Source organism: Caenorhabditis briggsae (genome assembly GCF_000004555.2).
Source record: "Caenorhabditis briggsae complete genome, chrX, whole genome shotgun sequence".
Lineage (NCBI taxonomy): Eukaryota > Metazoa > Nematoda > Chromadorea > Rhabditida > Rhabditidae > Caenorhabditis > Caenorhabditis briggsae.
Genome location: NC_013491.2, coordinates 10,506,228 through 10,520,150, shown reverse-complemented (window position 1 = coordinate 10,520,150; position 13,923 = coordinate 10,506,228). Strand labels below are relative to the sequence as shown.

General features: G+C 37.4%; 5 protein-coding genes across 5 annotated transcripts in view; 2 read left to right on the top strand and 3 right to left on the bottom strand.

The window, feature by feature from the left end:
* Window positions 1–268: 268 nt before the first annotated feature.
* CBG14630 lies at window positions 269–1,081 on the bottom strand (the record flags this gene model as incomplete). The annotated part of the gene is made up of 3 exons (XM_002644606.2): window positions 269–529; window positions 581–763; window positions 806–1,081. The coding sequence occupies 3 exons, from the start codon at window positions 1,079–1,081 to the stop codon at window positions 269–271; spliced, it is 720 nt and encodes a 239-aa protein (XP_002644652.2).
* A 927-nt stretch (window positions 1,082–2,008) lies between these two features.
* CBG27728 lies at window positions 2,009–4,116 on the bottom strand (the record flags this gene model as incomplete). Its single annotated transcript, XM_045239701.1, has 2 exons — window positions 2,009–3,051; window positions 4,008–4,116. 2 exons carry the CDS (start codon window positions 4,114–4,116, stop codon window positions 2,009–2,011), a joined length of 1,152 nt encoding a protein of 383 aa, XP_045099567.1.
* A 703-nt stretch (window positions 4,117–4,819) lies between these two features.
* Window positions 4,820–6,933, top strand: CBG14628 (the record flags this gene model as incomplete). The annotated part of the gene is made up of 8 exons (XM_045239699.1): window positions 4,820–4,879; window positions 4,942–5,037; window positions 5,091–5,249; window positions 5,295–5,381; window positions 5,434–5,543; window positions 5,593–5,729; window positions 6,210–6,346; window positions 6,784–6,933. 8 exons carry the CDS (start codon window positions 4,820–4,822, stop codon window positions 6,931–6,933), a joined length of 936 nt encoding a protein of 311 aa, XP_045095468.1.
* Window positions 6,934–7,242: 309 nt separating this feature from the next.
* CBG14627 lies at window positions 7,243–9,629 on the bottom strand (the record flags this gene model as incomplete). The annotated part of the gene is made up of 10 exons (XM_045239698.1): window positions 7,243–7,390; window positions 7,699–7,764; window positions 7,956–8,063; window positions 8,115–8,239; window positions 8,311–8,404; window positions 8,474–8,546; window positions 9,121–9,268; window positions 9,318–9,449; window positions 9,498–9,568; window positions 9,626–9,629. 10 exons carry the CDS (start codon window positions 9,627–9,629, stop codon window positions 7,243–7,245), a joined length of 969 nt encoding a protein of 322 aa, XP_045095467.1.
* Window positions 9,630–12,984: 3,355 nt separating this feature from the next.
* The window catches only part of CBG14625, a gene marked incomplete at both ends in the record, with an annotated part of 4,047 nt that continues 3,108 nt past the window's right edge, over window positions 12,985–13,923 (top strand). Inside the window, 6 exons of the mRNA XM_045239697.1 lie at window positions 12,985–13,024; window positions 13,072–13,146; window positions 13,255–13,354; window positions 13,403–13,524; window positions 13,571–13,673; window positions 13,736–13,888. Of these exons, the coding sequence (XP_045095466.1) occupies window positions 12,985–13,024; window positions 13,072–13,146; window positions 13,255–13,354; window positions 13,403–13,524; window positions 13,571–13,673; window positions 13,736–13,888 (593 nt within the window). The remainder of the gene's footprint in view (window positions 13,025–13,071; window positions 13,147–13,254; window positions 13,355–13,402; window positions 13,525–13,570; window positions 13,674–13,735; window positions 13,889–13,923) is intronic.

Below are 13,923 nucleotides of genomic sequence, written 5' to 3'. Positions count from 1 at the left end.
AAATTTCCACGACCAATAAATTTCCAGAAACAATGAACAGAGTGCGAAACATGAGAAAACATTTGACAAATAATGAATTTGACGAAGAGAGAATCTGGAAATATATTAAAATAGCGGTAAAAAGTTCAAATTAGTTAGTTCAAATTAGTTAAATGGCATTCAATATAGACGGGAGGACCATTGATAAAGTAGTGAGGAACAAACTACGTTTTTCTTTTCTTTGGAATGGTCGGCTAAAAATAGAGATCAATTATTTTCATTTTCTAAATTATAGACAATACCTTGAGTTTTTTCGTTTATTTGCGTAGAGTGCGTAGACCAAATTTGTTGATAATACTAGAAACGACACGATAAATAAAACAAAAATAACAATTCGATCTCCATAATTGTAACTCCTATCAACAAATGAATCATATATTTGCTCCAAATCCCATACATAATATCCCAGTTCCGATTCCAAAAAGAAAAATGGAATCCATGAGAGAGGAATGGTAAGAAAAAAGTAAATAAAAAGAATCCATGTATTGACCTGAAGAAATACAAATTTGAGCTTAATTACATGCAAAAAAGAAACTATCACCTTTAAAGGATTTCCAGGGAACGCATACAAGAGAAAACGGAGGAGGCAGAAAAGATAAGTAAAGAAAATGGAATAGTATTCAGTTACGAAATGGGCAATTTTGATGATCTCAGTAGCCAGGAACCTAACATTTGCTGCAGGTAACTGAAGAGCCATCATGTCAAGAACGAGGTAGGTCAGATTCTGAAAATCTCCCATAATTTTTTTAATTATACCTCTTCTCACCGATGATCCCATCAATCCAATGCTGATAAGAAAGTAGAAATGAAGAAGATTTTTCTGATTAGAAATCACATACTTATAAATCATTTGAAATATTCTAACCGCATAAAATATTTCACAACATGTTTCCGAAACAATTAGAATAATTCCAACAACCAACGCGACAATCATCCAAATCTCATCTGGAATAGCTCCTGTTATCTTCGGAAGCGAATCAGAAACAATCGAAACATTCGCAGTTGTCATAGCGATAGCTTTGATAGTTTGAGATAGACTCATAGCAGGAAGAAAAAATACACTTAGAAACTGATAGAGAAAATCTCCGAGTTTTCAATCGTATAGCAATTATGAGAATACGAAAAAAAGTGTAGTGGTTTCAGATATTTTAAGTCTATTTCTAGATTTTTCTTCTTAAATGACAATTTTCGAATCCAAATTATACCTCTTAAATATCATAGTAAGAACAAATAATTGTAGACAAGACGAGGTGAAAAGTTCGCTAATTCGTAAACAAATCAGAACCACATTCCTTGAAACCGTTTGATCTTTAATTTTTGCTTCGGGAAGATTGTTTATATAGAATTTGGGGTTTGGATGATAAGAAAATCAGGGGAGCAAGGAATTCAGTTGTGGAATTCGGAAACTCCAAAGTTTTCAAAGCTGGAATTAGTTTGAAACATCATATCAAACTGAATTGTGGATTGAAACTATTATTCCTGTACAAAATAATCGGAGCTGTGGAAAGGAATTGCCGGTGGCCGTGGCCAAAGGTCACAAAACGAAAACTACAGTAGCCTGAACATTTTTTCATTTTCCGGATTTATAATCTCAATTTTTGGACATTTTCAGTCATTTTTTACTATCAAAAGAAGAAAATGAATACTTTGAAAATGTTCAGGTTACGGTAGTTGTTGTTGTGCGACCTTTGGCCACGGCCACCTACGTTTCTCTTCCGTCATCCTTAGAATCGATTTTAAGCCTGATTGAACAACCTTTAACAAGTATAATTTTCCTTTTTATTATTTGAATGTCGTGTGATATAAAAGATCAATTGATGAGAGAGATTTTAATTTTCGGAATGTAACCACTGTGGGAAATTAAGAGGATGGCGAATGGTGAGGGGGGGGGGGGGGCGGGAAACTTAAAAACAATTCAATCTTTCAGCTCCGAATAAGAGTCAAAAAGTCGAAAATTCAAAACCATTGTTTAAATATTGTTAGGAACAACAACAATATGCATTTCAATTTTAGCCATTCTAATTTTTATTGACAATTCTGCCGCCATTCCTTCTGTATTGATGATTCGACCATCTTCTTCTAAATCTTCGAGAACTGGCGGTCGAGCACCTTCGAAAACAAACTTGCATGCTTTCATTCTGCGATGAGACTTTCCTTCTTTCCAATTTTGCAAAAACGTTCGTATACAGGAAGTCGTCATGTTCATATAAAAGATACCTCGAACAAAATTCAGGTTTTCCAATTGCTTTAACTCGAGAAAGCCAGAGCCAGTCAATTGAATGTCATCCACCTGGGAAACAGCACCATCCGAACCAAATAGAATACCATCAAAACGGTCGTCGTCTTCATCTGTTTCATCCTCAACGATCACGTCATCATCATCTCCTTTTTCGTCGTCACTGTCATTGTTCTTATACGCAGAGACTGAACGATCGAATTCTCGAACAGATACATAATTGTTGAAACACATATTTAATTTCAGACAGCTAATTCTCTCGAAGCATTTGAATAGTTTCTTCAGTTGTTTTGGAGACCAGCCATTCAGTTCAACACGCTCGATGTGTTTTTGGTTTAGAGATTTGAAAAAATCTGTAATTTCGTCAAACTGAAAAAGTCTGTCATCGTCTAGCAATCGTAGAATTTTGAACACAAACATCTCCTTCATGATATATATGTCTTCGATTGTTTTTTCTATCATTTCACTTCTGCTAGCATTTTTGATCACGACGTTTTCAGTGGGGATGTCTACTTTGGACGGTCCGTCGGAGTCCCTTTCTTCTTCTCCGATGATTGTTTGAAGTCTTTCATCAATTTGATCAGAATAATCTTCACATCCAACCACTTTTTCGTCAACTACTCTCCAAAAAACTGTACGAGTTTTGTTGTTGTTGACAATAATCTGGCACGAGTCTTCGAGGAACTTGAGATCAATGTTTCCAATGTTAGGTCGTGTGGATCCATCCGTTTTTCCAGCTCGTTCAAAAAGCCGTTGGAGGTGTTCAGGGGCCGCGTCTGAAAAGTTTGGAAATTGACGAAAAAAAATCGATGCTGGAAATAAATTAAACTTTTCGAAAAGCTAGGTTAATTTTTTGGAATCCGTTTTTGGTAGAAAACGTTTAAAGCGTGTTGTTTTCATCAGTTTTCTGAGAGATTTTGCTGGTTAACTCGAAAAAAAAACTCACGATGCTCCATTTTTCAAACACTGTGGACTTCTTCGGTAACTTAAGAACAGGCAAAGGACACGGAAGGACCTGAAAAAAAACATAAAAATGATACGATTAAAAAATTATAATAGATCAAACGGGAGGGCAACTGAAAAATTATTTGAATTTCTAATTTTTTCATTTTTAGAATTAGTAAGGTGGAAATTGGTTCAACAAAAGGAGTATTAACATCTTAGTTAATTCTTCTCAGGATATGTCTCCTGAATTGCATTTAAATGTTTATATAAAATAATGAAACTTAATAAAAGAAGAGGACTATCTGTTGACAATCAATCCTTGTTCGACAGAGCGCATTTGCGATAACAAGGTCAACTGTGCTGTGCGCGCACACACAGACGAAATACGTTGGTCCGCCCAACGTTGTGTACCATTCAATGCACAAATCATCCTTCGAGGACGAGGGGAGGCACACAGTCAACCAAAATTTAAAACCAGTGTTCAAAAAGTTTATTTAACGGTATCAGCAAAAAGATAAAAGTGAACAAATAAATGTTTACAATCATTTCGCTTCCTATTTGTAGGTAGACTGTGAAAATAGACACATTCATGGTCTTTGAAACAATCCGCTTGTGGAATATGTCTGAAATTTGAAATGTATCCTACTCTGTTCTGATTTTTACCCTCTTAAGTCTTTTTTAGCCTTTGGAATGCTTTCAACGGCCACAGAATCGTATTAATGATTCGAAACTACTTACTCAGGCAAGTTGCACATCTATTTGGCTACAATTCTACAGAATCACTGACAGGAAACCCAAGCGAAACGATGATCAGTCGCAACAGAGACAGCATGCACATAACGGGAACCTTTCTTTACAGATCGGACGGCGTCTGACTGTTCAGCAACAACGAACATTGAATTTTGTCCGTGTATATGAAACAATAGAAAAGTACCATCAATGCTCAATTTTCTGAAAAATCAAGAGATCAGCAAAATTCTATATTTATAACAGACTCACGTGGATGAGTATTCTTTCAACTAATATTGAACCCCCGCATCTTTTCTGACTGGAAGCTGAAGCTGCACAATGACATAGAAACTGAAATGACGTAGAAACTCGAGAAACTTTTTAAGTTGTCTGAAATTGAAACAATAAGATTCAAAATCTCTCAGTTTCGTCTCTCCGACCTTCCGTTGTAGACATTTTATCGTTTCCTTAAGTTTTGTGATGGGCAGATCTGCAAATACACTGAATTTGAGCAGAGAACAGATAGTAAGTATTTCTTCTTCAGACAGTTTTTGATTTGCTATTATTCTTCATATTTTGGGGTTTTATACAGTAAGCTCCGGAAAAATGAGTGGAGGAAGACGGCATATTATCGAAAGACACCTGACATTATAATTTTCGTTCCAAAAATGTTCATTTTATTGTGAAAACTATACTTAAACGATCATATTCTTTCTCCAACACTCTTCATTATTCACTAGTACAGCGGGGCGCGCTTGCATTGTTGACCACAAAAACAACGCACACGAGGGACCTCGCACAAACAGTCAGTTCACTGCGCGCCGTCCTTACTGTTCCCTCTCGTTTATCGATTTTTGCATAGTAAAGAAGATGACTTTTCAACTCGAGCGAACTTATGGCTTGAGAGCTGAAAACTGGTATCGTCCAGAGGTAATTTCAATTTTTTAGGATTCAAAATAAAAATAAATAATTTTCAGACAAATTTGTCTCAGCTTGCCCAGCAGAAGTTCTTTTTGTCGGAGCCGGACAACCAGACACAATTGTTTCTCGATAATTCGAACAAGATCGCTAGCAATTTCTTCTGGCAGGTGAGTATCACCGAAAACATCGAGAAAAAAATTTTTTTTTTTCATAATTTCAGACTGTTCGCAACATCGGAGTGATGATTTTGTCGTCCGTCTACACAAAAACTGATATAAATGGAATGACGGGTTTCGGAAACATGTTTCTGTTCAGTGAAAATCAGTTCTCCAAATTCCTAACAATTGAGAGATCCACGTGGGTGTCGGCTGGCAAGAAAGTGAGTTTTGAAGCATTCAACGTTCATAATTTCGATTGTTTTCAGGTTCTTGACCTCGGCGCAGGAAACGGAGACATTACTGAGCACATGCGTCCATGTTTCGACGACGTCTATGCAACCGAACTTTCGCCGGTCAGCGATATTCAAAGAATGATACAGAGATAATCTTAAAATTGTTTTTCAGAAAATGCGCAAACGTCTCGCTTCAAAAGGGTACACAGTTCTGGACGCACTTGATTGGGCAAACACTGATGTCAAGTTCGATTTGATTACCGCCTTCAACCTCCTCGATCGGTTTGTTCTCGGTTGACATGAGAAACAAAAAAAATACAATCGATTGCAGGCACTACTCTCCAAGCAAGTTGCTTCAAGATCTGTGGAATGTGTCTCACCGCTCCAACTGCCACGTCATTGTGTCGCTAGTGCTTCCAGTTAGTCATTATGTAGAGTTCAATCCAAATGGAAGTAGTACTCGTCCAGGTGAGTCGGTTGAGAATTGGAAAGTAGTTCTATTGGGCCTGAAAGCTGTCTTGAAGGGCCAGGAGAGATGTTAGAGACTGATACTGAGCTTTGATGATAAGATCTCAAATTTTGAGCGCTGATTATAATTTTCGTGAGCTTTAGACATTCCATGTCTTCAGAGCTTGAGTTGGCAATTACGTCGGAACTCTCTAAGTAATCGGACAAGATGGAAAACTTGTCAGGCGTGAACAAGCTTCACCGATATGAAGAATCCCGCAGATTTACCCTGGCTGCAAGGCTTTTCGGCCTTTTCAAGCTGGTGGGAGTTTTCATCTTGCCTGAGTAGTTGCATTGAGTTCAAAAACTGTTGAATTACCCTCGATGCGCGAGGTCTGCAAAAACTCTCCTGTTTTGAGAAGGATATGCGAAAGAATGAAATTAAACTTGATTCACCTCTCCACTTCTGACGAGACTCCTATTCCAATTTGACTTTTTCAGACAGCTATCTCAATGTGCAAGGACGTACCTACGCAGACCACGTTCATCATATGATAGTCAATGTCTTCAAAGCTGCCAACTTCGATGTGGTCAGATGGACGAGACTCCCATACTTGTGCGAGGGAGACATGAACAATGTTAGTTTTTCTTTAACTTGAGGTGTCGCGGGGGCGATATCGTCTGTAACTTACGAATCGTCCGTAGAAAATCCAAAGCAAAAGACTCAAGCGATCTTCCAATTCGAAGACTAGAAGGTTTCGACAGTTAGATGCGTTGCAACGCGGCTCAAGACTGAATAACTGTGTACATCATTATTGATTATTATAGCGACTTAAAAATATCTGTCGGAAACAGGCCTGCGGCTTTTTGGTTAGAATATTTCTGAGATGAAAAGATTCGGCGGCATAGCGCCCTAATAAAATTCTCATTGGCTGAATGTGAGCTTGTTTTCAAGAATACGATCGGTTGGGCCCACGGTAAATTCATGGCGCGGCCCGTGCCGCGGTCCTGTTTCCCGCCATGCTCTTAATATTTTATCAGAATGATTATGTTTTCAATCAATCAACTATTTCAGTCTGCCTACTACCTTCCTGATGCTGTTTTCCTTTTGAAACCCATTGCTCCAAAAATGTCTTCCGCTCAGGCCGCTCCAAAAGTGTCAGAAGTTCCGGAAGATCCAACTCCGGTACCACAAGCTCCGACGGCAAGTCATACGGAGTTATAAAATTGCACCTCGTCACTCATCACATATCTATACAGTATTCTGATTGTTCGTGTCAAATGATTCGTCGGTTTATCACATTTCACTCGTTACCATTTCTCAAAGCATTTTCTGCAATTAATATTTATTTTTTGTAACTTTCGATTTATTATTTAGGAAACCTTTGTCGATCCTATGACATCTCTGTTTCAAGATGCCGGTAAAAAGCAGACAAGGAAGTATTTAAAAAGGTTGTCTGAAGAATACGAAAGTTTATTCGATGAAAAGAAGGTATTAAAAGAAAAAATTAAAAAAAAATGAGAAAGAAACCAATCAGAAGATTCTGGAGCGAGAATTATTGCGACTGTTGCTTTTGGCTTGGGATAAACGAGATTCACGAGATTCATCACGAGTACGAGTCCTTGAAGAACTTCCCGATCCACTACGGCTTGCACTGGCGGTGGTGGTGGTTTTAGGTGCTCTAGAAAAGCGGTATATAGGAAAAATTACGACTAGCAATCTTACAACTCGATAAACTGCAAACTTTTTGTTTGAAACATAAAGATCAATACCAATACAAGCAGAGGGTTACAAAACTGATAAATAAGCAATGTGATTTGGATAAAATAGCTGTCAAAAGATGAAACCAAAACGAATATTGAGAACAAAAATGCAGGCGGTTATTGATTGGTGTTCAATCGGCTCATTTTTTCGGCAAGGGAGATTCTGAATAAGGTTAACCATGCCCACGTCTCAAAAATTATAATCAGGAATATATTTTATACTTACGGCGTTTTTAGACGTTGGTGTGTGGTGGGATTTGGTGGAAGATCTCGTTTGGCAGAACTGCTTCTCCTAAATGTTCTAATTGTGCAATTGTTTCTACTTTCAGGATATAGCAGTTTCAGTTGTTTTCTTCTGAGTTGTTGGCCGCTAGACACAATATGAATGCGCGTTTTGCCATGTTTACAACAATCAGTACAGTTATATTTGCTTCATGAGCGCTACTAAACATAATCTCAAGATTCTATCTATTTTTAACGTACTTGCTGCTTGGTGTCATTGGTGGAAGTGCTGGACGAGTTCCAGCAGACAATGACGTAGTTCTGTTGTTTGCCTGGCCCGTAGTCAACTGAGATCGTGTCTCAAGCGATCTGAAAAAAGAACCATAAATCAGCTCAATTAAAAAACAATACACAACATACTTCCTTCTATTAGTCAGGTCGTTTGAGTCGTCTCTACGTGCTCGCGATAGGCTTCCGTCCCTTCCTCTTGTGGTTGTTTTCCGCTCGGCAGATCCGTTTCGACTCGATGATTCTTGTTTTCTTCCCTGAAAAGATGAATTACGTGGATTCTATTTCATTTTCTATCAATTTCTAATTATGTTGAGGGATTCCGCACTTCATGTTTTGATGGTAGGCTTCTGTAGTTGTTGCTGGTGAGCCCGCGATTTCCGGCAGATGACTTGCCACCTTGTTTTCGTGTTGTTTGTTCTCTGAAAGTTTGTTTATTAGAAAGAACACGAAGGTGGTCTTGTGCTCTTCCGTTTGACTGTAAAAATTACCTGCAGAAAGGAATGTGTCTCTCAGCAGCAGCCGCGTTGAAATTGCGGCTACAGTACTCACATTGAACGTAGTCTGAAAAATGAGGTTTCGCTTGATTTTGTTCTTTGTTTTTTGCGATACAAAGTATTTCATAAAAGACCGAAAATACCAATTAAAATGCGTCAAAATTCTAAAAACTCGGAAAGGAAATTAGTGACATAACACACAAAAATTAATTGAATTCTAATTTGACATTGGTCGGCAGCGAATCTTCTGACATAGTAGCTGAGCCGGTACAAAAACGGCACCTCCAACTTGAAGGGTTTAGAAAAACAGAATTTTGAGAAGACATTCATTTCACGCTCCTCTCTTTCAACAGTTTTCAAACATTCTAACCCATTTTTGTAATTCGCGTACATCAGGTTCTATTTCCTATTATTTTAAGATATTTCCTTGAGTAATACAAGTTGTTACAATTATACTCTTAGATCCGATTCACGCTTGATTGAAACTCAAGGACCATTACATCCCCCTTCCTTGCTTTCTCCCTCTTTCTCAAACACACTTGAACATTAAAATATGCATACTAGCAGTAAAAATCATATGACCACTAGCGAGACGTGCCTAGTTCACCTGCTCTCTGAGCAACTTGCAACATGGAACTAACCACTTGGAACTGCAGTTTTCGGTGGTGGTGGAAGCGGTGCACCCGTTTTCAGAGCGTAGTCAACACGTTTTGACGAGGAAACAGCGTCGATGAAGTTGCCGTGACGTTCTCTCCAATTGGTTTGTGGTCTTGGAAACACTCCGCCGTTCTGGAAATTATTTCAGTGTATCTGGTTCTGAAACTAGTCCTATTGTTACCTTGGCTTTCTCATTTTGAGCTTTTTTGATGGCAGCGTAGGTCAAGTCACTTCCATTGGCACGTTGTTTTCCCGAATCGAATGGCTTACGGTGCAGAGTAGCAAGCTTTCGACAAGCGGATTCATGTTTCTCCTGAAAAACTCCAGAAAAAGTGTCTTTAAAAATGACCCAACTATTTACCAAGCTAGATTTGACAAATTTACGACCACAGATTGGGCATGGATAGACTGGCTCGTTCGGGTCGGCGTTATCTGAATAACAGGAAATGAATGTCTTTTTCATCAGGCTACAAAAAAAAAACGAACCACCCATATTGAATATCTGGTCAGAAGAAACAAAAAAAGAAGAATACGAATTGAAGCAAGTGTGTAGCTCGCGTTTAGGGGGTCTTTCTTTCTCTTTCACTAATAATAACGGCAGTAGCCCTTGTGTGGTCACAAACACGGCCGGGCTTCTCGTTGTTTCTAGGCAGGAATGGTTGCTATGCGGTGGCTGTGGCGAGCATGCACATCGAAAGTTGGAGAAAGAGAACGAAAACGGGGCACACGACTGAACTAGTGCTCGTGGAGAGCACCACTCTTCTGTTTAGCGGTTCACCTAGATGCAGTTGTCAAGGGCCACTTTTTGAGGAATGACAAAGAATAGGGCAGAGGGAAAAAGAAAATTTGGGCATAAAAAGTATAAAGGAAGGATTACGAAACTATTATCAAGTCAATTACATTATAGTACATGATAGTCAGATGTTTCAGGACATTGTCGGATTATTCCAATTTAAGTTGCACTTTTATTCAGATCCATTTCCGGTTGGGACTAGATTTGAAAAAAAAACCAATTGAACAAAAAATGATGGGCTTGAAATTGATACTTCGTAAAGATTTAGTTACGAGTTTTGGATTTTATAAAAAAAATTGTTTGGACATATGATCCAGCTGTTTCGAAATGACCTTTGGATTCTGTTCATCTTGAATTCCAGGTGGCTCGTTTTCGAACATTTTGAAAATAACTACCATATTCAACAAAATCAGAATTTAAGTATTGTAAATGATAATCTTTCGTCAAACTCCACTTGTAAGAGATAGGTCGTTAGTGCTTAAAATGGTCAAAATTTTGAAACAATACTGAAATGAACGCCACTTCAAAACATGTTTTTTTTTTCAAAAAAAAGTCAATCATAAAATTGAAGCTTATTTTTTGTTTAATAAACGCTGCCCCCTCTATGGATAAATCCAAATCTGACCTATTTGTGTCCGGTACTGCATGTTTTCATGTTATATGATTTCCAGCCTCCATAACTAAACTAGTATATATTTTTTTTGCATAAAAAATTAATTGAGTTCCAGTCGGAGGCTATGAAATTTGTTAAAGGTGCTAGTAATGTGAAGCCGACAACCGTGTTACGTTTAGGTTCTAGTTCAAAAAGTATCAAAAACTTCATCAAAAATTCGACGAATTCTGGTTTGAAACTAAAGAAAATCTATGGATTTCACCAAAAATTAGCAAAATTTTGTGAAAAAGAACAAACTTTGAGTTCCAGGTTTCCAAAGGATCAGAATCAAGTATTACCGACCTAGAAGAATTCTAAGCTTATAGAATGTGGTTTTTGCTTACTTTTGGTTTTCACTTCTTTTCCATGAACTCTCTCACTCATTTTTTTTTCTATTCAATGATTCAAATATTCCAACTTGCAATTTTTTCTGAACTAATAACCCGGAGGTTTCTCCTCTCTCTCTCAATTGGCCAGTGTGAAATGCAATACTTTTTCAAATTTTTTTCTGCCCGACAAGTTTTCTCACTACACTTCGGAGAAAAAACTTGAGTTTTTAGAATTCAACAGGCGGCCCAAAAATTTTTTTTGACGTGAAATAGTTCATAAAAGTTTCATTATCCAGAATGCAAGCAATAACAACTAGTTCGCCGCCCAAGTTGACTGCCAAGTTTATGTTTTTTTTGCTTCTTCGCCTTCTTTCGTTTCAGATTTCTGCTTTCTTCTTAGAATATGAAAAAATGCCGAAGAGTGAATATGAAGTAGCACTTGGAATCACGGTGAGGAAGGGAACATATTTTTGTGTGTGTCAGATGTTCTGCTTTCTCTAGAATTCCAGCTTTCATAGATGATGTACATTCATTTCCGTTGCTTCTTCCGGAAGGTCCGTTCAGTCATTTTTTTTTTCATTTTTCTGAAAAAAAAAGATTTGAATGCATATACATATTTACTTGGTTTTTCTAACTAGATTTATTCATAATACAATTTTTTTTCTTCTTCATTTTTTTCAGATACACAATTCTCATTTTTCACTCTTCAATCCTAATTCCACTAGTGATCCAGTGTTCTATTTCTGAACATCACACACCCAGTTAAAATTCCCATAATCAAAGATGATGTTCTTTTTTGTTGCTTCCCACTTTTTCTTCGTTTTTTTTCTTCTTTACAATATTTTTTATCCAGAAAAAAGGAAAAGAATGAGTAACATGATTGTGAGTGCGAGTAGTGTTGAACGAATAAAAAGGCGGATCTTTTGTTGTTTTGTGCGTGGTAGACTGCTTTTTTCACAAGTCCAACGGCAAAAAAAAATCCGCTTCTGGAAAGAAAGAGAAAGTCAGCAGCCAAGAAAAAGAGACTGGTTAGTTAGCTCGGTTTTTTTTGGTGGTCCATATTTTTTCACACCCACAAATTTGGTTAAGGCGAGATGATGTGGCAAATTTTTTTATTTCGTTATCTAGGGGGGGAGGGGGCACAATGTTCACATCTCTTTTGAACTTCTCTCTACTGATTTGAAAAGTGTTATACTGTCATTTAAAAAAAACGTTTTCTTTGTTTTTCCTAATTGTACTGTCAATCACATAGCTTGTGAATGTTTTCAATTCTCTTATTTGAAACTCAAAAAAACCAAAAAAGTAAAACACGACAACTTTTCAGATGCCTAAATTGCAGACCATCAGAATGTTGAAATGTGACTTCCTGGAACAAACTTTCCGGTTTCCTTCATTCTTGGAAATATTCAAAATTTTTCTAGAACTGTGACTCATCCGATTTTTGAACATTCCTACGCACATACTCAACATCTAGAAGAACTTCCTCATTTTTAGAATCTTGATGAAAAATGTTTTCCTTCATTAGTTTTTTTCTTTGCTTCTTCCACGTTTCTTTTTTCTTATTTTACGCTTTTCCTTGATACCAATTATTTTACATCAAAATTATTCTGCTTATTATCTAGAAATTTTGCCACGTCACTGTTTTTTTATTATTTAATAATAGAAAATAGTGTATAGATTTCTAATACGGATAATCTATGTTGCCGCTGAAAAAATGTCTATCCGCAAATATCATAAACACTTTTTTCTGTTTTCCTTCCAAGTCGTTTTTTTCTCGTTATTTTTTTCCAACTCAGATCCAAATCTTGATAGTGCTTCTAATTGCGAAACACTCATTTAGTCATTCTAACACGCATTTCGCTATTTTTTGTTTCATCTCGTTTTTTCCTCCTAGCTCTTGACAGATTCGTACATTTTGTTCCGCTTGAATTTGTGCCCATGTTTTAATTGTGTATAACCGCGCAATGAATATTATATAACAGAGTACAACAACGCCTCCATGAAAAGAAGCACGACACCGGAATAAAGAACTCTAGTTGTTATTACTCCACTTCGACATGATCTTGGTCTACACATGAATCTTTACATCATCAACAGCATTTTGCTGTTGACAGGTTTTTTTTTTTGATTTTATCATATCTGGAAAACAAAATTATTTTAGTTTCATCGATTTCTGCACAGTACTGCACAGCTGTATGTATGACAAAATTTCATCGTTCGATTGCTGAGATAACAGGTATCGGTAGGTTCTTTTTTTGGTCATGCATCCAGATTTTTGCTTTTTAACGAATTTGCATGACCTGCTGATGAAACTTTTCAGAACATTTTTACAGTTTAAATTCAGGCTCATCGGAAACAACAACAATGTTGGCCCCATTTCACAAGATCATTGCTAACACAGAAGACAATCGATCGGCTCACAAGCAAATCCGCGCTCTTTGCCAGTGAGCTCTCTCATCAAAAATTAAAATTCAATAATTTCGTAATTCCAGACGAGTCAAAAGCTGGGAGACATGCGTTCGTTCGTGCTCACGCGACAGTGCTCGAGCCATCCTTCTTTCATCTATGGAACAGTGGAAAAAGTTTTGTGCGTTGATGCGAAAACCTACAAGAGGTGTGTGAGAGAAGCGAAAAACAACCATCATTTCCGGTTTTTTCAGCATCCAACGAATATTTGAACTGTGAGAGGGACCATCAACAAGAAGTGAGCAAGCATTGCGATTCCTATATGCCTACCACATTTACGATTACTGTGTTTTGCAAGTGAGTAGAATTTTTATCCTCTCCTAGAAAAGTTTATTAAAAATGATTTCGAAATGTTTCAGATCAATAGAAAAGTATCGCGATTGCTCGGATAGGTATATGCATCGCTGTTCAGATGAGGCATTTTCAGTCAAAAAAACGATAGACGATGCGATACAACACAGTTTTTCGAAGGTTTTAAAATTTGCAACCAATCGGATAAGGTTACCTCAAAGGTTGGAAATCGTTTGATTTTTTGGGGGGGGGGGGG